General features: G+C 36.6%; 2 protein-coding genes across 3 annotated transcripts; one reads left to right on the forward strand and one right to left on the reverse strand.

The window, feature by feature from the left end:
• Positions 1-251: 251 nt before the first annotated feature.
• LOC132177303 (splicing factor PWI domain-containing protein / RNA recognition motif (RRM)-containing protein) lies at positions 252-7,200 on the reverse strand. The gene is made up of 7 exons (XM_059589566.2): positions 6,577-7,200; positions 5,062-5,321; positions 4,766-4,918; positions 2,744-3,167; positions 1,910-2,593; positions 1,211-1,818; positions 252-658 (listed from the first exon to the last, which is right to left on the reverse strand). Exons 1-7 carry the CDS (start codon positions 7,019-7,021, stop codon positions 416-418), a joined length of 2,817 nt encoding a protein of 938 aa, XP_059445549.2. The 5' UTR covers positions 7,022-7,200; the 3' UTR covers positions 252-415.
• Positions 7,201-11,729: 4,529 nt separating this feature from the next.
• On the forward strand, positions 11,730-23,231 carry ULP1D (UB-like protease 1D). Of its 2 annotated transcripts, none has more exons than XM_059590079.2 (14): positions 11,730-12,227; positions 12,989-13,040; positions 13,622-13,716; positions 13,815-14,071; positions 15,913-15,961; positions 16,243-16,322; positions 16,428-16,460; positions 16,556-16,651; positions 18,466-18,568; positions 18,961-19,058; positions 20,428-20,550; positions 21,530-21,644; positions 22,365-22,472; positions 22,572-23,231. In XM_059590079.2, exons 1-14 carry the CDS (start codon positions 11,886-11,888, stop codon positions 22,722-22,724), a joined length of 1,704 nt encoding a protein of 567 aa, XP_059446062.1. In that variant the 5' UTR covers positions 11,730-11,885; the 3' UTR covers positions 22,725-23,231. The 2 variants fall into 2 exon arrangements, with proteins under 2 accessions (XP_059446062.1, XP_059446063.1); XM_059590080.2 differs by having other exon boundaries at positions 16,249-16,322.

Raw genomic sequence — 23,231 nt, forward strand, 5'->3', positions numbered from 1 at the left:
CTTCTTGCTCGCTTACACAGTGGCCACCTTTATCTCCAAAAGTCCAACCGGGATTCCTTTCCGAATTTTTGTGCAACCCTTTTATTGGTCCAAACCTTTTACCTATTTCCATTGTATTATGTTCTACCAACATTATTTGCCTCAGCAACGGCATAAAAAGAAATCAAATCAGCTGTCTTGAGAAAACAATGGATGTCTGTTACCAAATATTGCTTTCGGCTACAAGCACGGGACCCAAATTGAGACCAATCAGTACAAAAATGCAGTTTAATTACTAATTAAATTTTGAAGCAATACAAAATCAAGAATCTCTGTTCTACAGTGAGGGATGAAATGAAAGCAAGGGCAATGCAATGAAGCATGTCTGTCTTGCAGCAACAAAGGACTAATCAAGAACGAAATCCTATGATGTTTTTCACTTTGAAGTAAGGCCTGCCTCTACTCTCTTAATTTCATAGATGAGCATTCTCCACATTTTGAGAACAAACATTTCGGCTTCATCATCCAAAATGGATTGTAGTAGTTCCAGCATTTGTGATGCTTTCACATGATCTTGAGTACTGGACACAATGTAATCCACCAGTGTGGTTTCTTCCTCTCCTAAAAATTCCGTTATCTTCTTTGAAATCCATGGTCTCATCCTTTCATGCAACTCATGCTGTGGAAGTGAACAAAAGGAAAGCAACAGTTTAGAACATACTGCACATGGTAATAACCAAAAAAATATAATATTATACACGAACACCACACAACAACTGAGATGTTAGCTACAGTCTCTACAACACTAACAAGGCTGGATTATCTTAAACTTCTTTTTTTTTTTTTTTGATAAGTAGATTATCTTAAACTTCTGAAGGCTAAGAAAGCAGTACTAATCAGGAGTGGCAGCATAGGTATACAACAATTTTTAATGCCTACCTTGAAGATATAGTTTCCGAAAGATAGAGTTGGACAACTCCCATGGTCAATCTGTTATGCTTTTAGCCTTTTCACCTATCACATCTCCATACAAGCAAGCAAAAGGTACCGTATGCATAGTATAAGGCTTGCTATCATTACCAGGTTCCCAAAGTCATGAGGCTATTACTTAAAACCACCCCACCCCCAAAAAAAAAAATTCCACATATCCAGCATATAATTATGAGAACCAAGTGTTCCACAAATTTGAATAATCAAAATATTAAAAGCATGGCTGAGTAAGGTTGCGCACCTTGTCATACACGGCCCAATTGATCTCATATGAGAATAACTCCTCCTTGGTCTTTGGTATCATATCTATCAATTGTTTTAAACTGAAAAGCTTCTTGTTATCCGGTGTCTTCAGTTTATCCAGCCCCTGTTCCCGATCCCTCTCCCAGTCAAGAATCCTCGCTTTGTTCTCATCTCTGGTGCGACTAACATCCTCATCACCCCTATCCCTATCCCTATCCCGCTGGCCTGACTTGTCATTAGAACGTCTACTTCTTTCTCTATCTGTATCAGGCTTATCGTCTTTGGGATTGACATTTGATATGCGCTTTGCAAATTCTGCTGCTGCAGCCAAATTCGGTGGTGGTGCACCAGGTATAGTAGGTTGGACAGCCTCCAGTTCCTCAGTTGAGTAATCAAGAGGGACAAGAGGCCTCATCTTTTTCTCGTTACGTGCATCATCATCATCCTCCTCATGGAAGACAGAAGGGACAGCAGTTCGTTTTCCAGAGCCAACTAAACCGAACCCCAACTTTTTTGCGAAGGCATTGCCAGTATGCCGTGCGTCTGATGCCCCAATTGATGCCATGGTTGATTCCTCCCCAGTACCGTTTTGTACAATCTCTTCACCTGTAATTTAGAATCATAACCCCATTCAAAGAAGTGGGCAAGGGGGAAATAAAAGCAAAATTTAAGCTAAAAGGAATTACAATCAAACTACCTATATGGCTCTCCCGAGCAGAATCACCTTCATAACCCTGTTCAACAGCATTATCTTTTATTTCAACACTGAATGTTTCAGCGGCCAAAACAGTTTTTGCACTTCCATTTACTACATGATTGGATGAAACCTTCAAAGCATCTCTCTGTTGCTTCTGTTGCTGTTCCTCCTCAGCTCTCCTCTTCGCCTCAGCAATTTCCTCCTCTTCTTTGCGTCCATCAGCCAAGTCATCTTCCCTTTCCCGTAGTCTTTTCTTTCTCTTCTCTTCTAACATACTCCGGCGCCACCTTCTTCTTGAATCATCATCATCTTCTTCTTCATCATATTTTATCTCCTTCTTTCGTTTGCGTTCCCTCTCTTTTTCCCTCTCTTTCTCATACTGCCGCTGTTTCTCTTTCTCTCTTTCTCTATACTCCCATTCTTTAAGAGACTCTTCATACAGACGCTCAGCCTCCTCAATCTTTCTTCTTTGCTCCCTTTCTTTCCTAACCCGCTCTCGCTCTGTTTCTCTTTCATATCTTTCAATCTCCCGCTCCTTCTCCCTTTTCAGATCCCGCTCTCGGTCTCTATCTCTACTTCTCCTATCATACCTTCTACTCCTATCAGGTGAACTTGTTTCAGGCCTATCATGCTCACTTGTTGGTTTGGTTTCACTAGTTGTCTCGTCATCATTTTTATCTTCAGCTGCATCATACAAACATATGAACAAGTATAGCCATATCAAAATTATATACAGAAGTTGCACAAAAAAGCCACTAGGAACAAATCTACTTTAATACCATAATAACCTTCATATACCACAAAACGCTATACATTTTCACAATGAAGACTCACCATTTCTCATTTCAGAGTCCCCATCCCTCGATTTAGTAGGAACATCTGAGTTTGAATTCACTGAGCCATCACCAGTTACTTGTGCAGGGGGCGGGGGCGGGGGCGGAGGTGGAGGCATGGTCTTTAGTCTCTCCTCTATCATGCTTGTAAGCTTCTCCAAGGCCTCTTGGTCAGCTTCCTTGTCCTCATCAGTCACAATTCCAAAATTAGCAAAATCATGACTTTCCTTGTTCCCTGTACCATTGTCCTCTTTATTTGAGTCCTCTACAGAAGGCTTTAATTGTTCACTCTTCTCAACAACTTCTGCACTTTCATCCTCTTTCACAGGTACTGCAGCTTGTGCATCTTTAAGTTTCTTCGATTTTTCAGTTTCTTTGTCTACATAGCGTTCCAGATATTCTTTTGTTGCTTGATTAACATTTAACTGTTAATCAAATATAATGAAGAGACAAAGATTAACTATCAAATAAACCAACAAAGCCATGCAGGAAAAGAAAAGGAAGAATTAAGATAGGTCCAATATAGCAATTTCCATCTCCCTAACCCATAGCTTAGCCACAAACTCGAGCTTTAAATCAAGCTTCTATTAGAAATATTTACAAATACATATTAAAAAAATAAAAAAAAATAAAAAAAACTAACAAGATAAGTACAACACTAACCAAATAAGATTAGATTATTTTCTGATTATCCAATCATCTCCATGTTTAATATCAAAATCAGATTCAGACCAAGATATAATAACAGAAAACGAGATACCAACACTAACTAAAGATATCTAATTCAAATAAAATAATCACAGATTTGTCCCAATCACCATACCTGAGTATTACAAAGTACAACCAAAGATATCAATGCAGAAAATTTGTCATTAGCTTAAAAATCAAGGTCCTTGTAGGACTAGGTGACACAATTTTCAATCTCACCAATAAATCTTATTTATAACTGCTGTATGGAGGTATATTCGTAAGTTTAAAACCTACATTTAACAAAAACCAAAGAAATCTTGAACAAAGATCTTTGGCAATAAAGGCAAATTCTCAAATGTTATAAAATTTGATCTTATATTTGAGTCAAGTATTTACTATTTTATCTCAAAATCGATTATTCAGCTTAGGAAATAATTTCAAGAGGCTTTGGCAGAACTACATGTTAAAAAAAATTTTTGATAAGTAAATTTTTTTAAACTACATGTTAAAATAAACGACAAGTTACAACGTCATAAACCCAAAAGCACTTTCATGACTGAATTTCCCTGCTGAAATAGTTATTTCAGAGGCAAATTATCAGCAGAATAATTCCAGTGGCCAGGTCATCAACATTTCTTAAAAGTTTCTAATAAAAAAGGTAACTAGATATAGGCATAGTAGCTGATAATGGATGTTAAGCCTTGCTGAGCATAACAACGCATAGTAGCTGATAATGGATGTTAAGCCTTGCTGAGCATAACAACACATAACAAGCTTAATGTTAAATGCAACTGGAAACACCCATTTTTTTAATACAACTACCCACCTGCCACAATCATTTAAAAGTGGCACTTACATTTTACATTCATCATGGATATTTCAAGCCTTGAAAGCTCCTATAACAACAATTAAGAGTTATTGAACCCTATAATGTTCATCTTAGACAGAGATTTGGTAATTATTTAATTATTTTTACTTAATCTTTCCTAACTGGGAATGTAGCTCAAAACATAGAGCGATCACTCTACATGCAAAAGGTACAGGGTTTGATCCCCTGCATGTCCAATCAATATTTGTTACTTATCAAAAAAAAAAATTCTACTACATATTTCCCATTATTAGAAAAAAACAATAAAATTTCAATTTAGTGATAGGAACAAGCACTTGGCAATAAAGGTTCTCCAGCAAATAGAGGTTCCACAGAATACGACCTTCAATCTCAGACTCACATAACAGTCAAAATGAGGAAAATATATATATATATATATATATATATATATATTTAAAAAATCATAAAATCTGCAAAAAAGAGAAGGTGGAAATCCAGACGTACCACTAATTCTTGCCCATCAATATTAAGTTTACTAAGTAGACGCAATGCACGAAGAACCCCTTCAGCGGACTCAAATTCACAGAACCCAAAGCCTTTAGGAGTCCCATTTGTGGGATCTTGAGCACGTTTCCAACTTTTGACGGGTCCACAAAGCTTCAGAAAATGTACAGACATGAGAATGAATGCTTCACAAAAAGGCCTTCAAGTACAAGATAGATAATGCAAAAGAACCCAGAATTTCAGTGTGTATTTAAAAAAGGACATAGACAAAAGAAAAAAAAAAACACAATACCTACCTGAAGGAGAGACAGCATAAAATTGTTTTCAACTGTCGATGCAATCTTACCAACATAAACTGTGGTTTGTGGTTTCTCAGCTAGAGTAACAGGAGGAACAAAAGCTGGCCTAACAACAGGGGGCATAATCGGACGAACTCCAGGAACCCCCGGAATTGGAGGGCGTGACACTGCTGGAAGCACACCAATTGCTCCTGGTAGACGTGGAGGAAATGGAGGCCGAACCATAGCTGTGTATGGAGATGGATAACGAGGAATTCCTGCATAAACAGAAACAAATATCTATGCAAATATATCAGAGCAAGTTAACAAACAATATACAACGATAACCATACATCCCGCCACTAGTTTACATATAATATATATGAAAAAGAATATGACAAGAATAATTGAACGGTGTTACCACACATCAAAAGCATATAAGAGATGGCAGCACAGGCATGGCAACTATCACCAGCTGAACAGATAACCTGAAGGAAACATTAAAAAGTAGCATCCAGTTCATAAACCATTGATATATAAAGTGGGCTTACCTTATGAATCCATTTGCAACACACTAGCCTTCTCACACTATCCCATCCACAAAATTGCAAAAAATTGACATTTATCATGAGACTTCGAGCATCTCATGCACAAAGGGAAATTCATAGCACATAATTGAACGTAAATTTTGTCACTTTTATCTATCGCAAGTGTTAGCAGACCATGGTGCAGCATGAAAAAAAAAAAAGGGGGGAGAGAGAGAGAGAGAAGCAGTCTGAAATTGAAAAGATTTCAATACCTTAGAAAACAAGCCAACGAGCATTCAGTGGCAAACATGGTCAGCTTCTGGCGATTCATAAACCCATCAAAGGGAAAGTGTCCTCATAACTACCAGAAAGTAGCCTACTAAAACAAACATGCAACGTGACAAATGGGACAATAACTTTCTGAATTCTGGAATATTGTTTACCGTGAAAACCCCAAGGCTTTCTCCTTCTTCTTTTTTTTTTTTCCTTCCCATTAAAACAACATTTATCTAAAAGACAAACAAAAGGAAACCAAGCAAAAAATATGTGCATACCAAAAAAGGAGTTGTAGAGTGAGGTCTCTAAGCAATATGAAGCCTTCCAACCTTTCCCACCGTATTCAATCAAGACACTGTAGGAGAAAACATCATGTCATCGATGCCCCTCAACCAACTCGAATTCTCTAAATCTTTCCCAACTCATCTCTAACAAACTCTTTGCCCCAATATATCACACCAGTATCCTTAATCTAATTTAACTGCGATTCATGCATCATAAAAAAAATATATACTTTCTCCTCAGAACATATGAGAAGCACATAAATTGCACATAAGATATAATTCTTAAACATTTCTATAAATAACTCATAAAATAACATCCAACAACATGAACTTGCATGATAACACTACAATTACATGTAAGCAACAAGGAATTCGAATAAGAACAAGAATTTGGCAATCAAAATGCGCATTTACAAACACAAGGACAAGGAGATGGAATAACCCACCGTGATGAGGCATAGTCCCCGCTGGCACTGCCGGGTACCCATTCGGCATATGTGGCGGGTACGGTCTTGGAGGCTGCCCCGGCGGCACCTGATATGGCACCATATGTGGCGGCAGCATCGGCGGAACGCCGCCACTCACACCAGGTGGCTGAACCTGAACTCCGCTAGGGTTTTGGTAATTCGGACTCGGCATCGGTGAGAACTGTGGGACCGGGCGGAACGAAGGTGCGGCCGGTGGCGGCGCGTAGGATACCGGAGGAGGTGGCGCAGACGCCAGAGGCGGCGCGTTCGGATTAGGGTGTACAGCGATAGGTGTGAATGATGATGATTGGGGTTGTGGTGGAGTGGAGGCGGGTGCTGGATCAGGCTGGTTTGGTTGGGGGTTGGGGGTTTCGGTTTCGGTTTGTGGAGGATTGGATTCTAGGGTTGCAGGTGGATCAGCCATCGTTGAAATTTGGGGGAAACAAACAAACAAACAAAAGAGAAAAAAAAGAAAGATCTATCCGTGAAAGATTAGTTTGGTTTAATATGTTCTTTGTTCTCGTTTTTGCGTTGGACTGGGCGGTGATCTTTCCGTGCCCTAGAGAGTGTGACGAAGGGTGTAACACTCTTTGTATGCCTTGCCTGGGGGAGGATTAGGTGTTTCGTTGGTGAAGAAGAAGTTTTTACTTTGGACGCGTTTCGGGATTTTATTGGCCAACAGTACTTCATAACTAAATTTTCATTTTGATAAATTAAAATCAGTATTCTATTTCTATTATGTATAATTTTTTCAAATCCTAATTATTTGTGAAATAGTAATAATTTGTTCTTTAATTCAGTTTTTATTTTATTATATACAATATTTATCAATTTTAAATCATAATAATTATTCTAACAATTAATCATATTTCTTATTTTTTTGGGATTAAACATTCATTACTCCCATATGATTTAACAACTTTACAAACACTTTAACTCGATTTTAATTTAGATGGTATCTCACTTATGTCTAAAAAAAGAATTAGTGTGACGAGCCATATTATGACCAGCAAAATGCAATGACTGTGGTCCTCACAAAATTTTTTCTTTTTTTAAAAAAAAAAAAAAAACTGCAAGGACATGTATCATTTAATCTATGCCGATTACGGTGCAAGCAGAGACTGTTAGGATTTTTTTATAATAAAAATTGCTATTGCAAATAGAATAGGAAGAGAGTAGATGGCACATCAATTAACTTTGAGGCTGCAACTCAATTAAAAAAAAAAAAAAAAAAAGTTAGTTAGCAAGCAAAGTGAAAGGACTTGTAAGAACTATAATACCTTTGCCTTTTCAAGTTCTATTTTTTATAGTTCTTTTTCATGTGTCTTTTTCTATTGAATGTCGCTATATACTTTCAATTGCAAAAGCTTGATAGTAGATTTGGTAAAAAGATGATGGAACTTTTGACCCTTAGCTAAGCTTTGGATTCAAAAGATGTTTATAAATCCTTTAAAATTGACAATATATGTACTATTGGGGAAAAGTATTATCCTCTTTATTTTTATGAGCATGAGAAAATTAATTTGAAATATCAGTTGAGGTATTTTGAATTTAATGTGCTTAATGATCCAACATTACAAAATCTGTTTTCCATTGCATAACTATGTCAAGGATTGGCAAAGACAGAAAAATCAAAGACATACTATCTTATTGATAGATTGATTCATCTTATTTTGACTCTTCAAGTGTCTACAACGACTACCGAACGAGCATTTTCAGCTATCAAAATTGTTAAAATAATACTTCGCAACAAAATAGAGGATTATTTTTTTTGCAAATAGTGTAGTTATCTATATTGAAAGGGAAATTGCTGACAGTTTAAATTTAGATTCAATACTTGATGATTTTGTTTTTCTAAGAAACCGTAGTGCAGTTCTATACTCTTTCTATATTGCTTTTTTTTTTTGTACTAGTGCCAACATGTTAAATTTTTAATATATCAATATTAACACATATCTATGAACTTTTATAGTTATATTTTTTGTGATAAATATATTGTTTGATAAATCACCCATTTTTTATTTCAATGTACGTTTATCATAATTTTTTGTTAGGCCCTACAATAATAATTATATGGATCCGCTACCGGAGAAGACGACATATGAGCATGGAACAAAAAAACATATGTTAATAAAACATAGGATTTAACACACTCTTCCTTCATTCTTTTTTTTAAAAAAAAAAAAAAAAAACCCACCTAGCACAACCGGCCAGGCACCGCCGTCGCTCGCCAAACCCTGCCACCTGGGTCGAGATCTCTCTCTGTCTCTCTGTCTCTCTCTCTCACCAGTAGCTTTGAGCAATGATTTCCCCACCTAGGTGAGGGGGTTCGGCTTGGACGATGGCGTCTGGGTGTGGGCATGGGGCAGTGGGCAGGTTGTGTGTGCTTTTTTCTTCTTCTTTTTTGTGGTTGTGCAGGGATGATTCTCAAATCTACGGTGAGAGAGAGAGAGAGAGCAACTTAGGCGACGAGGTTCGGCCGAGCAACAATGTTTGGGTATGGATAGTGGGTGGGTCTTGTGTTACAAGAATAGAGTTTTATGGGAACAATTATTAATATTATGATATATTAAAATATATGATAGAGTATAATATTTTATTGTGTTTATTTTTATTTGATATTGTGTTTATTTATTTCCATGCAAAAGTCTTAATAACTCAACCATAATTTACATTCCAATAAAAGCTGATGACTTCGCCCTAAAAAATATTGTAATAGTTTGCCTATTTAAAGGTCATTATATTATGAATAAAACAACCAGAAAATCAATCAAAACTTATATGTTTGAAAGTGTTTTAGGTTTCATTCAACGAATCTAACAGGTTTAACTTTCCTCAAAACCTAACAATATATCTCAGTGCGTGTATGTAAAAGCATTCGCATAACATTGGTATCAGAGTCAAGTTCGATGGCGAATCAAAGAGTATATCGTTTGGAGCAACAAATTGGTCATATTGGGACCTTATTGAAATGTTTGATGAAGAATATGGAGGAGCAAACCGAGAAATTAGAGAGTTATTTGGCAGCAAGTAACCATGCAATCCACTCATTCCACCACGTTGAAGCAAGTAACCATCCAATGTGTCACCACAGGCACAACTCTTTACCTCAGCCTCACCAAAACCTAGTGTCCTCATCAGTCCCCATGCAACCCATTCAGCCACCCAATTTACCCAAACCCAACATCAAAACACCCAAACTGCAAACAAAACCACCAATCGGAACCCCCTACTCCACGTCAACTGTCTACCACCATAAAAAAGAAGAGGAGAAAAAAGAATTGTTGAAGCCAGAAAAATCCATCCACACCGGCGTCAAACGAGAACCATCGTGTTGCCTCACAAATCCAGAGCACCACCGGCAGCACTGCCCCAATTGAAGATCCACGGCATAGCTCTCATCCAACCAGATCCCACCGATCTTCGAAGAGTCGCTCTTGAATCGAATCACCATCTGCCTCGCCATGACGATCGTTCTGCATCACAACCCAGCCGTCAGACATTGTATTGTTTGTGGCCCAGAAAAATGAGAAAGAATAAAGGGGTAACTTCACTTAAAACTCCTGAACTTCCACCCAATTTAATAAAGCTCTCAAATTTCAAAATCTCTCAATTTAGTCCGCTGAGCTTTCAATTGCTCTCAATTTGAACTCATCCGTCAAATTTAGGGTTTAGAAATACCAAAAAAGATCAAAATATCATTGATTTTCTTTTTTTTTTTCTTAATAAAAAAAACGTTTTGAAATTAATGGTAAAATTTGAATTTTATAAAAAAATCAAGGGTATAAACGTCATATGATGTTTAAAATCTTATAGGTGGGTCCAAATTGATTGCAATTAAAAGTTCATGAGACTAAATTATAAGATTTTAAAGTTTGTGGGGTTTTGTCAAATCGAATGAAAGTTCATAGGTCTTCAGTGAAGTTACCCCAACAAGAAATGAAAATTTTTCCTTTGTTTGGAGATAAAAATAAAAAATAAAAAAAAAAGGTCATGACATGAAAGAAAAAGTGAGAAAATGCCACTTTGGTCTACTAGTATTTTTATTATTTATTATTTTTGTTATTAATATGCATATAGATTCTAAGAGCAAGATTATTTCAATAACAATATTTTAATGACTTTGAGGACAAGGTCTTCTTAAGGGGAAGTTAATGTTACGAAAATGAAATTTTATATGGAACAATTATTAATATTATAATATATTAAAATATATGATAGGGTATAATATTTTATTGTGTCTATTTTTATTTGAGATTGTATTTATTTATTTTCATGCAAGAGTCGTGATGACTGAGCCATAGTTTATATTCCAATAAGAGCTGATGACTCAGCCTTATAAAATATTGTAATAGTTTGCATATTTAAAAGTCATTATGTTATAAATAAAGCAACCAGAAAATTAATCCAAACTTTATGTTTGAAAATGTTTTAGGTTTCCCAAATGTTACAAACGACCATGCTTCCGTGGCCGACGTTTACCGCGGCCCACTCTATTGAGAGTGGCCTGATGGTAGCCCTTTCTCTTTTGGTGGCTCCACTCACTTATCAATATTTTAATCTAGCCTATAGGTTGCCTCCTTTGTGACTTGAACCCCTCAACATGGTGGATAGCTTTGATACCAAATGTTTCAAATCTTGGGTAGAATTCACTATTGAAAACCAGCTTATAAGGGAAGGGTGCCCAAAAACTTATATACACATAATTAAGATTAAACTTAAGCCATGTGAAACACTAAGATCGTAACATCGTGCATGCAAATTTTGGTGGTTGTGTTGGGACGATTATATATATGGAGAGAGAGAGATTCGGGCGGCAATGGTTGGCATGGGTGGCGGTGGGCAGTGGGTGGAGGCTGTGTTGGAATGGTATTTTTTTTTGAAAGTGAAAGAAATATTAAATGGCCTGTTTTATTAACATATGTTTTTCTTGTACTGGGCTGACATGTCAATCTCTTAATGGTGGGTACAAAATGTTAGTTTTTTCCCGAGAACACGTAGAAGTTGCTCTCTTTTATATAAGATTGATGACTTGTTTAAATCTCAACCTTCCATTTTCATGAAAAACGAAGCATAGTATTGCAAATACTTTCTCATCAAATGCATTGTGACTATAGTAACATGCTCGGCACAGTGCTTCTGTCGCCCCCTAAATAGCTGATCACTTTTCCCAAATACACAGAGAGAGAGAGAGAGAGAGACGCAGAGAGAGCGGCCGACAATCAACCAGAGCCGTCTTTGTGGGCTTCAAAAAAGAAAAGACACTCTTCACTCAGAGCATTCTATGTATGGAGGAAGAGGGAGCGAAGAAAACACCGCTGGTTCTTGACTGGGAAAAGCTCTTGCCCGAAGATGACGTCCCACCAGCCGTTCTGATCGTCAAGCCCACCACGACGACCGCTCAGCCGTCGAAGCAGTCGGCAATGGACTCCGCTCAGCGGCTTAATTCGCAGAGAGACGACAGATTCGACCTCCTTAGCGATCACGAACTCAACGAGTTGTTTCGGAGAAAGCGGCGTACCCTGGAGACGGTAGGTTGGAAATTGCCCGACAGAGGGGAAAAAGTCCGGAATGCTCTCATGCGACTGGAGGACGAGATGGAGCGGAGGAAACTCAGACGAGTGGAAAAGGTTTTATTTTCTTTTATATTTTTTCTTTGAATTGGTTTTTGTTTATTCCGTTTGGTTGCCGAGAAAAAGAACAAGGAATGAGAAGGAAAATGAAATTATGGGTTTGCCGTTTATTTCACTAATGCTGCCTCAGATTGAGGAAATTGAAGAACTGGTAACTGGCACGCCGATTAATTGTCTTGTGCACATTTGAGAGGATTCTTTTTGGGGTTTTCCCTGGTCTTAACTAGGGAAGTATTGAATGGTGAAAACCGAGATAGAATTTGACTAGTGTGTTATGACTGTGTAACGTTTTCTCAGATTTACTTGATTGGTTAAGAAGCTCATTGGTGACGCTACGCTAATATATAATGTTGCTTTAGTTGGTAGTGATATATTTAGATTTCGTTATCAGAAGTTGATATCTGTATAAAATGAATTCACAGAGAATGTTCTGCATCGTATTTAAAGGTGAGCAAGTAATATGCTGTGATTTCTTTATAAAGAAATGTGGGTTTTGATTACTGTCATTTAGTGAGTCATATGCACTATCGGGGAATGATTTAAATGTACCTCCCCTTGTCTTCACCTAGGACATTATATTAGATAAGTAAATATGATGCCAGTTTATAAGCTTTAGTTGCCTATATTCTGTTCCTGTGCATTGCTGGTAATATAATTGCTAATGATCTTGTAGAACTCTTGGCAAGATCTTGTCTTCAATGCTTTAGTTGTGTACAGGAGTATGGCTAGTTTAGTTGCTTTTGCTTTTCATTTAACAGGAAGCTGATGGATGCGAGAAGCCCATACAATCAACGAGCTTAAGTACTACCGGTGAGGTTCTGGTTACTCTACTATTATCACGTGGCCTTGGTGATTATTACTGGCATGTTCAGTTGTTTAAAGGTTTTAAAGAAGTTTGGAGATTATTGTACATCATACCGGTAAAAATGGGTTGGTAAGGACTTAAGTGGGATTCAAGTTGCTGCAGTACGGTATTGGATTTTCTTCTGATCTGTTTTCTCCTAGAAAGTAGAAAGAGAGAGAAGATTGGCAGCTTTGGTTGATAAATATTAATTAATGCCTAAGCGATTATAGGATAGTAGGTGTTTTTTTTTTTTTTTTTTCCTTTTTTTTTCCCCCCCTGAACAATGAAAACAGTGTTGGAGGCTTGACATTTGAAAGGGTGGGGTTGGTTGTCAAGGGGTCAACTGTTATTGTTGATCCAAAATAAAATTTGTTAGTACTATTTTCTTTTTGGCCCTCAAAAGAATTTATAAAATACTAATGGTTAGTGCTACTTAGGATATCCAATACTTAAAGCATGACCAATGTGTAAAAACAGGCTGAAGTTCTGCAATTCATGATATTTATTTTAAAGTATCCTATTTAACAAATCTAAATGCGTTCTATAGGTGTTTCTGATGACTTCATAGAAGTGACCACATCATCTCAAGCCCATTCCCAGTCTGCATTTGCTTCACGTTTCTGTCGAAAAATGGAAGAAAGTGTATGGTGCTTTACTATATGCTTTTCACATAAATTAATTGTGGACTCTCTAAGTGAGCAACATTATAACTCTGTATCTATTTTTAACTTATACAACAGACATATTGTGGAACAACTGATGCATTTGACAAAGAGCTATCAGTTTTGAATCATTGTGACAGCCGGAAGATGACAAATAAGGGAAAGTTATCACAAAGGGAAAGACGGAAAGGTCGATCATCAAGACAATGGTCTTCTCAATGTCCAAGCAATATCTCTAAACATGTTTTCTCGAATAGTGACAAAAAAGGCAGAGCTTCTTCTACTTATTCTCTCCGCCAGATTGGGGAAAACTTGTCCAGCTGCTTTACTGACAAGTAAGCATGTTTTCCTTTTGCTGCCCCAACCCAACCCCCCCCCCCCTCTCCCCCCCCCCCTCCCCCCCCCCCCTCTGTGTGTGTGTGTGTGGATTATTTTTTTGATAAGTAATACTGCATTAAAGAGCGCAACCCAAGTACACAAGGAGTATACAAGAGAGTGACTAAGTAGGGGAGAAAGAAGAAGAGAACATAAAGAGAAAATAAAGAGAATTTAAATCTCTCTCTCTCTCTCTCTCTCTCTCTCTCGTAATGCTATTGAATTCATACTCCATATGTGTGTGGCCGGTGTGTCTCTGGATATAGGCAGGGATGAATTGATAAGAGTGATACGACAATATAGACTGAGTAGATTTGAGTATTGAAAAGTGATATGTTATATATTTGGTTATTCAGTTTGTGAGTGTCTTGGTGGTGTAATATTCGGAACAGAGAATGAGCAAATAAGAGTATGAAAATCTATTACCTTTTATTGTAGTTATCAACGTAACCTCTAGAAGGACCAAAATAAGAGGTGTGCATTTAAGCTTGAAATTGTTGTGTCAATGCATAAGGACTGGGGGCTTATTTTATTTAAACATACACACCATTTTGGAACCAAGGAAGAATACCTCGTTTGTACATAAACACACCATTTTGGAACCGAGGCGGAATCTCTGATCACATCGCGTTCGAACGGAACAACAAACGTGACATTATGGAATTGAGTTGACATGCCATTCACACTGTTGTTTGAATGAGGTTGTGAACACAACATTCTGGGCGAATCCGCTTGATACGCATCAGATGTTTTAAAAGAAAAGGATTCCCATGTAGACAAGAATAATCACCGGATTTCCATTGAAATTTCAATATAATTTCAGCATAAATTAGTCTCTTTATTAGATTAGAATTTAATGATTTTGTTGAGTTGTCCTTCCTTAGATAGTTTCCAAATAAAGCAGACAATTGTTATTCATTTTTGAATCAAGAATACAATTGAAATTGAGTTTTAGTTTTTATTTTTATTATTATTATTATTATTTTTATCGTTTCTTTGCTTTTGGCTTGTTGTTTGTGTATAGAGATGCCGTTCTTCTGTGCAATTGACTCTCACGCTATCCGCTACGTCAATGGGCTTTAAGGCTAATCCTTAATTTAGTAGGACATTGACTCTGAATTTAAAATAGAAAATTTCATTAGTATATGTAGCTAGAAACTTATAAAAACCACAAACCACAAATAAAGGCCAATAACTATGCCATTGTACCTATGCCCAACAAAATATGAAAATTACCCAAAATGTCCATGGTATGAACAATCACGAAGTGTGTATATATATATATCCTATTGGATAGGTTCACATACCCCTGGTAAGTCCATTCTAAGACCTTAACCTCTATACTTCTTTAAAGGAGAAAGTGGTGGTATTTCAGCAAAAGAGCATTGGCAATTTCACAAAACATCTATGATACTGAAACAGCTCTTTACTAACTCAAAGGGAACATGAACTAAGACTTCAATCAACCTAACTTATGTATGATTGCAAGAAAGCCTTCCAAGACCTTAACCTCTATCCTTTATTTTACAGGAGAAAGAGGTATATTTGAGCTAAAGAGCGTTGGCACTATCACAAAACATATATGATATTGAACCAGCACCCTACTAACTCAAAGGGAACATGAGCTAAGACTTTTATCAACCTAACTTATGCATGATTACAAGAAAGCCTCACATTGATTCTAGAACATATTGCTTAACTCCTTTACTCTCTACTTTTTCTTTGTCTTGTGCCTCATGTTATTTGCTTCACCAATGGCCTGCGAATGAGTTCAATTTTGACATTTCTCCTTTTTTGGTAGAAAGGATGCTTTTCAAGTCGTCCATCCTAATCGTTCAAGGCCTAAGAAGGTACATCTTCTTCTTCCCTTTATTTTATTATTATTATTATTTTACCTTATTTAGTTTAATCACCGTCTCTGAAACTATTATTGTGGTTCGATCTTAGTTTGCTGATCCTTTTATAGAAAATTGAAAATGTTTTCAGAAAAATGGGAACATAACTTTTTTTGGGGGTTAACCTATAAAGATTTCTCATATATGAGCTACAATTGGATTTATGTTTTTGTCTACCTTTATCATGCCCTTGTCTACATTTACCGATGAAATTAGTGGTAGAATTTTTCATACAGGAGCAGACCATTGTTCTTATAGATGAGGATGAATCTCAGATTCTAGAGATGACAGAGCAAGAAGACAAACTTGCTGAAAGGTAAATAGGACTTCCAAGATGGGATATTAGTTTTATTTAGATGTATTTACCTTATCTAATATGTGATGAGGTCTGATATAGTTTGATTCTAATGACTCTTTTCAGCATGAAAGGTGCAAAGATCACATACCCATCAAGGTACTCTAAAAGGCTTGCTCATAAATGATGCTGAATGTCTTCCTGTATTTAAAATAATCTGTTCATTATATATTTCATCGTACTTTGTTGGCCAGGGATGATCCAGAATCTATCGAAATTTGTTATGCCGACGTTGACTGCCTTGCTCCTGAAGGCTTTTTGACATCAACTATTATGAATTTTTACATCCGGTTAGTGTATAAATTGTTGCAATAATTGGGAATACACATGAACTTACTATCTTATTTGTACTGTCCAAGCTTCATGCCTTTGTGCTATTGTTCATCCAGCAAGTCTTTGGTGGTTTGAATTGGAACAGGGGACTCTTTTTACCTTCTTTTTGTAGCAGTTTCCATTTAATGAACTCAGGCTTTGACATTGCTTGAAATCAGTGTATCAGTTTTTTAACATCTTTTGCTTGTATCCTGGTGTTTGATGTTTTCTGCTGCATCATTTAGATGTATTCTTGTTCTATTCAATTATTTCCTCCTGCATCAAAATTTGTACTTAGTAGATTAGTACCACCCCAATTGAGAACGTATCATGCTTGTGTGATGATTCAAAAAAAGACCGTGGAAGAAAAGGCAAATAGATCCTGATTTTCCTTAACGATAACTTGGCATGGTCTTAATTGAAATCTGTTGGTCCATTGGATGTTGAGTTTTTATCTTGTTAGTTTTGATGTGATGCAATTTAATTTTTAGGAAAATTACACTCTACCCCCTAAAGTTTCAGGCCATTTTCAATTTAACCTCCAATATTTCAAAAATTGCAATGCACCCTATCAAAGTTTCAAAATTTTTCAATGTGGCCCATCCATTAACTATTTCCGTCCAATTTTACTGAAAATTGGTCACGTGTCAGGCACGTATATTTTTTTGTCTTAAATTTTCAAAATTGTCCCCATGTATTTTAGCAAATTCCAAAAATGCCCCCAAGGCAAACCCAAAAAAAAATAAAAAAATTGGGGGTTGGCGAGCCACCCCCTTTGGCCACTTGGGGGTGGCAAAGGGTTTGAGGGTGGTTTCGGCCACCCCATTTGGGTCGTGCCACCCCCAATCCGGCCGTGTGGGGGTGGTTGGCCACCCCCCATGGGCCATGCCACCCCCAATCCGGCCAAATGGCCAAAGGCGTAGCCACCCCCATTTTTTTTCTTTCTAATTTTTGAGTTTTTTTTTTTTTAAATAAAAAATAAAATTGTAGGTGCAATTTAGTATTTTTCATTATTTCCGTTAGAGAAAACGGAAATGGTTAACAGATGGGCCATATTGAAAATTTTTGAAACTTTGATGGGGTGCATTGCAACTTTTGAAACATTGGAGGTTAAATTAAAAATGGCATGAAACTTTGGGGGGTAAAGTGTAATTTCCCTTTAATTTTTTTGATAAGTAATTGGCCCTATGGGGAGGGGAAGAGGAGATACAGACTAGTGACTTCTACTTATGAGACGTGGGCCCCAGCCGATTGAGTTACCCTTTGGGGTTAAATGTGATGCAATTTAACTGACTAATGGAAGATTTTGGTTGGCTTTTTTCTCCTGTTTGATTAGATTTTTTCTTGCCTTCTTATTTGGGATATAATGGAAGAAATGAGATCCAGGTTCCAGAAGGTGTTAACACTTGGCCAAAGTGGATAGGGATATAGCCATCCTTAGGATTTGATTATGTTCTTGATGTACTGCCTTTAGCCTAGTAAGCTGACGGTATATATATGTTTTTAGACACACGCGTGCGCGTACACACACAAGTATGTATTATCTAAGTAAGTGTAAACACAATAGTTACCTCTGTCCTTGTTAATTCTTTAGTTTTGCAAGCGTCTTCTCCATTTGTTCTATTGAGCATGCCTTCTTGTTGTTGGCATCTGTGTTTGTGTGTGTTTTCTTTTAGCTATACACACACGCACACTATTGGGGAAATCTTTTTGTTCATGAGTTAGCTCTGTTGATGGGCATAACTCGCATTCGAGTTTCTGTATTTAATCACTTGCTGGTTCATTTGGTTAGATATATACAGCAGCAAGCATCTCCAACAAATAGAGCAATATGCGATTATCATGTTTTCAATACTTATTTTTACAAGAAGCTCACAGAGGCTGTATCATACAAGGTATTTGTTTCTCTTGGTTTCTGTTTTCCATAATCAAATTCTTGTTTCCAGATTTTGATGCTGTAGAGTCTTTTTTAGTTGGGTTTTGCAAATGCCGAACTGTAGAACTAAGGTTTTGAGCTAGTTGTTGGCACTGTTAGATTTGTTTTGGATTTGGTCGTGGATGGAGCAATTTGATAGTAATTTTGATATACCTGCATATGTGGCACGAGTTCACATTTTTTTTTTTTTGTATTTATTTTTCAGTAGTGGTGATTATAGGTTGTGTGTTTATTCAGTTTATCTGAGCAAAAAAATTGCTCTACCTTGGATAAATTTTTGACATTTACGTTTGATATGATAATGCATTTTCTTCTGCCCAGTCCATCTCTAACTCATATCCCCTTATGTAGGGAAATGACAAGGAGAATTTTTTTGTCAAGTTCAGAAGGTGGTGGAAGGGTGTCAACATATTTCAGAAGGCTTATGTACTTATTCCGATACATGAAGAGTAAGTTTTTTCAGTTGATTTGGATTTCTGTAAAACAGTCAGAGTGACGGTTATGGATGTTGATTCTTACTCAAAAGAGCCATATTAGGAAGAATGTTGCATATTCACAAATGAGATTGAGTGGGAATTTTTTATTTTTTATTTATTTTATTTATTTTTCAGAAAGCATTCTTTTGTGTTCTTAGTGCAAATCCTAAGTTATTGTTACCATGACCAGAATGGTATAGCTTATATTCTGTAATTATTATGAGAGACGTCTGTACTCGCCCAAAGTGTTCTCTTTCTTTTATTCTCATAATAAAACTGTTAACACAGAAATAGAAGAAGGTGAAATTACACGAATGAGACACTTTACCCGTGGGCTCTCTCCTGGCCCTGTTATTATTGCTGCTCACGGAAAACAGATGAATGGATTGATCTTGCGAGTAAAACACTTCCGCCTTATGTGGGAATTATTGAAACTAGGCCCCTGGCATAGTGTTGATTAACTTTCCTGTCCATGTAGTTGGTACCACACTGTAAAAGCGCCTGGGCTAAGATGAATTCTGCTTTGTTTACTGCGGAAGAGGCTGGTCTGCTATCCTTGTTTTAGGCACCTAGAAGAATACTGGCATAAATTGGAAGTAGACTAAATATTAGATACAATGTTCAATACCATGCTCAGGTATAGATTATATAATAAAGGAGTAATGCTAGACCTATAACTCTTTTACAACTTCTTGATGCTTGTCAACATGTTATTGGAGTTACATTAACTACTAAAAAAATTTAGCAACATCCAATCACATGCCGACTCGTGTCAACAGGTTGTAAAAGAGTTGTAGGTCTAGCATTTTCTATAAAAAAGTTACGGGCCATTATTTCACTATTTATCATCTCAAAGTGGTGTATGATAATGATTTAGAAACAAGTGGTATGGAGTATTACCATCTGGAAGAAAGGAAGTCTAGAAGAAAGCAAAATTAGCAAAGAAAATAGGGTCAATTGAACAAGAGGTTATTTAGACTACATATTCAAGCACGAATGCAAACTTATGTAGTATTACCATTATTGTATTAGCACTGCATACATAGTTGAGTGTCTCAAGTGGTGCATAATGCATGATTCAGTCCCTTAAGATGTCGAGTTCATTATACCTTCAGCTAATAGTAGTGGCTACATTCCAAGCAACATGTGAAAATCATAAATCTTAAAATACAGGAAGCTTTCTGCTCCGTACCCCATCTATTGTCTGGTTAAAATCACTGCAAACCTTTTTACTTTATGTTGTTACTTATCACAAAAAAAAAAAAAAAAAAAAAGGTTACTTATCACCAAAAAAAAAAAAAAAAAAAAAAAAAAACTTACTTTATGTTGTTGATGTTTACAGTCTTCATTGGAGCTTGGTGATTATATGTATCCCAAACAAGGAAGATGAATCAGGGCCAATTATTCTTCATTTGGATTCGTTAAGGCTTCACTCAAGCCAATCGATTTTTCAGAACATCAAATGGTGAGACAAAAAGAAGCCTTGGCCAACCATTTAAGGATGGTTATGTTTTATATCGTGTACTATTTTGTAAGTTTGGAAAACAGATGCATCTTTCGTCATTTGTTAATGTCATTAAGTTTTGTTTCTGTTAACAGTATTGCCATTAGTTTTATCCTCAACTAAAATGCATTTTTAGTGTCAGAAGCATAAAAATCAAGTGAGTAATTTCTTCTTAAGTTGTTCGGAGGTTTAGAGTGTTGGAAGTGTGCGGCACCATTACAAGAATTGCAATGTGCACTAGTCCTTTCATAATGTGATTGAATCGTTATACCAGAAATTTTAAGTGGGTCAAGTTTATAGATGAAGGTTTCTTAGTTAATACGTTTTTATCCTATAATATATATGTCAGGCAGAATAATAATGTGTATGATTTCTTATCCTGCATTTCATATGATTATTTTGTTCACTTTTTTAATATTTTCTTTTTCTTCTTTTAGGTGAGTATTTCGTAAAAGAATAATTTGAAGTTCTTTAGAAAACTCTAAGAGTTTTCTTAGCGGTTCATCTTACATTTGGAATTCATGTTTTGTCACATGAGAGCCCCACAAGTAAGCTTTTGTTTGAGAAGCTTGGATATTGGAGAGGGCTGCAAACTCATACTTGACATTTTGACCACTAAGCTTTTTGTGTGAAAACTGTGTTTACCCTATTGGTTTGATCTTAGAGAAATATTTTTTAACTAATGTAAGCTAGTTTTTTTTATTGATTTGAGAAATATTTTCTCGAATCAGCTATTCATTTGAATGCCTTCATAATGTCATTATTATTCATTAACTCTATTGATTCCGGTCATTTAGACATATTCTTCATACTTCTAAAGTAAGTTTATGAACTAATAATATTGCTATGGCAAAACATGCTTTTCGTATCAGCTATGCATTACAATGCCTTCTTAATGTAATTTTTAAAGCTAAGAAATGGTATAAATTGTGCTCTGCAGCTTTCTGAAAGAAGAATGGAACTATTTGGGTCAAGAAGTTACTCCTTCAGATCTTCCAATTGCAGACCACATATGGAAACAGCTCCCTCGTAGAATTAATGAGAACGCGATTGCGGTAATTTTTTCTTGACTAAATTCCCTATTTTTTTGGTCCATTGAGGCCCATTGGTTTATGGGATACACAATTGGAGGTAACCCCTCATCCCTTAACCCCCCACACCCCTCCCTGATGTTGGTGTGATTTGATCCTGGGCCTCTTGTACGAAGAAAAGGTACTTCACTAGCTTAGTGTCTTAAAGCTTTCGGAGTTTCGCCTTCTACTTAGGTAGTAAAAAGGTGGACTTAAATTGGTCATAGTTCTTGAGTTCAAGTCTTATTAATTGAGAATATTAAAAAAAAGGATTTCTTAGTTCATGTCGAGAATCAACTTTGGGTTCTACCATGTAAAGCTGCCTTCCTTGAAAAACTGACTCAGATATTTTTTCTGGTTCCTTTCTGCTATTGAGAATAATCGGCGCAGTAGTTGCATCAACAATGTTGAAGCATCATGATTGTCAAATGAATTGTTTTTTAGCCAATAAGTTCGAATACAAAGCCTCCATTTATTGCCTAGTGGCTTGACTAGTGAAGAAGAAACCATGGGAATGCTTTGAATTTCTGCCTGAAAATTGGGAGAGCTGTTTTACTTAAGAGTTTGTTTGTTTTATTTACTCATAAGTACATCCATGAAAGTGTGGAACTTGTATACTTTGACAGATTGATTTCTCTAACTTGTATATTTCTGAATTATTACAACCTTACCTCTTCTGTGTGTTCTGATCTTATTTTCCACCAGGTTCCCCAACAAAAGAATGACTCTGATTGTGGTCTCTTTGTTCTTTTCTTCATGGAGCGCTTCATTGAAGGGGCCCCTGAAAGGCTGAAAAAGAAAGATTTAGCAATGGTACAGTTTTTGATTTTGGAAAATGAATGCTAAAAATTCTTTCTTCTTATGGTTAGTTTCATGAAATGGTTTCCTTGGTTTATATATTTTCATTCTCAGTTTGGCAAGCAGTGGTTCAAACCGGAGGAGGCCTCGGGTTTGAGGGCAAAAATCCGGAAGATACTTGTAAATGAATTTCACAAACCATGTGTGGTTGACCATATCTCAGAATCTTTTCCTTTGTCTACTAGCGAGGGGAATGATTCTGACTGAATTTCGATTAGATGCGACCAGTTTATCATTAAATGGATGTGTCACCTATGTACAGCTCCCATGGTGGACTCGAGTACTTAAATCCTGACCTGCATCAGTTCGGCGTACCAATGGCAGATCTGCTTTGTAAAGATTCTTTTTGAATTAGTTTTGTATAGCCTGCCAACTTGGTCCAAATTTCATTGCAAGAAGAGGTGTACCCAATTTGTCGGAGTTATTTAAGTACATTTTTGTCATCAAGTACTGACCAGTTTGTGGGTTTAGAACCCCATTTAAATTGCTTCACCAGATGTATAGAGGAGCAGAATAGTGCTGCTCACAAGTTATGGTGGGGTACTTCAGGGCAATGTCCACAACTTGCTTCTTGCCAAAATTTTGGTAGGGTCTGAGTAGTTTTGAGTTCAATTGGACTTCCCAGGTACTGCCTTTGTGAAATGTATATGAAGGCAGAAACATGAACAGAGATACTATATGTACGTGCTTTATGGAAAGCAATAACTTCTTGTA

This window comes from Corylus avellana, chromosome 4 (assembly GCF_965113065.1).
Source record: "Corylus avellana chromosome 4, dhCorAvel1.hap1.2, whole genome shotgun sequence".
NCBI lineage: Eukaryota > Viridiplantae > Streptophyta > Magnoliopsida > Fagales > Betulaceae > Corylus > Corylus avellana.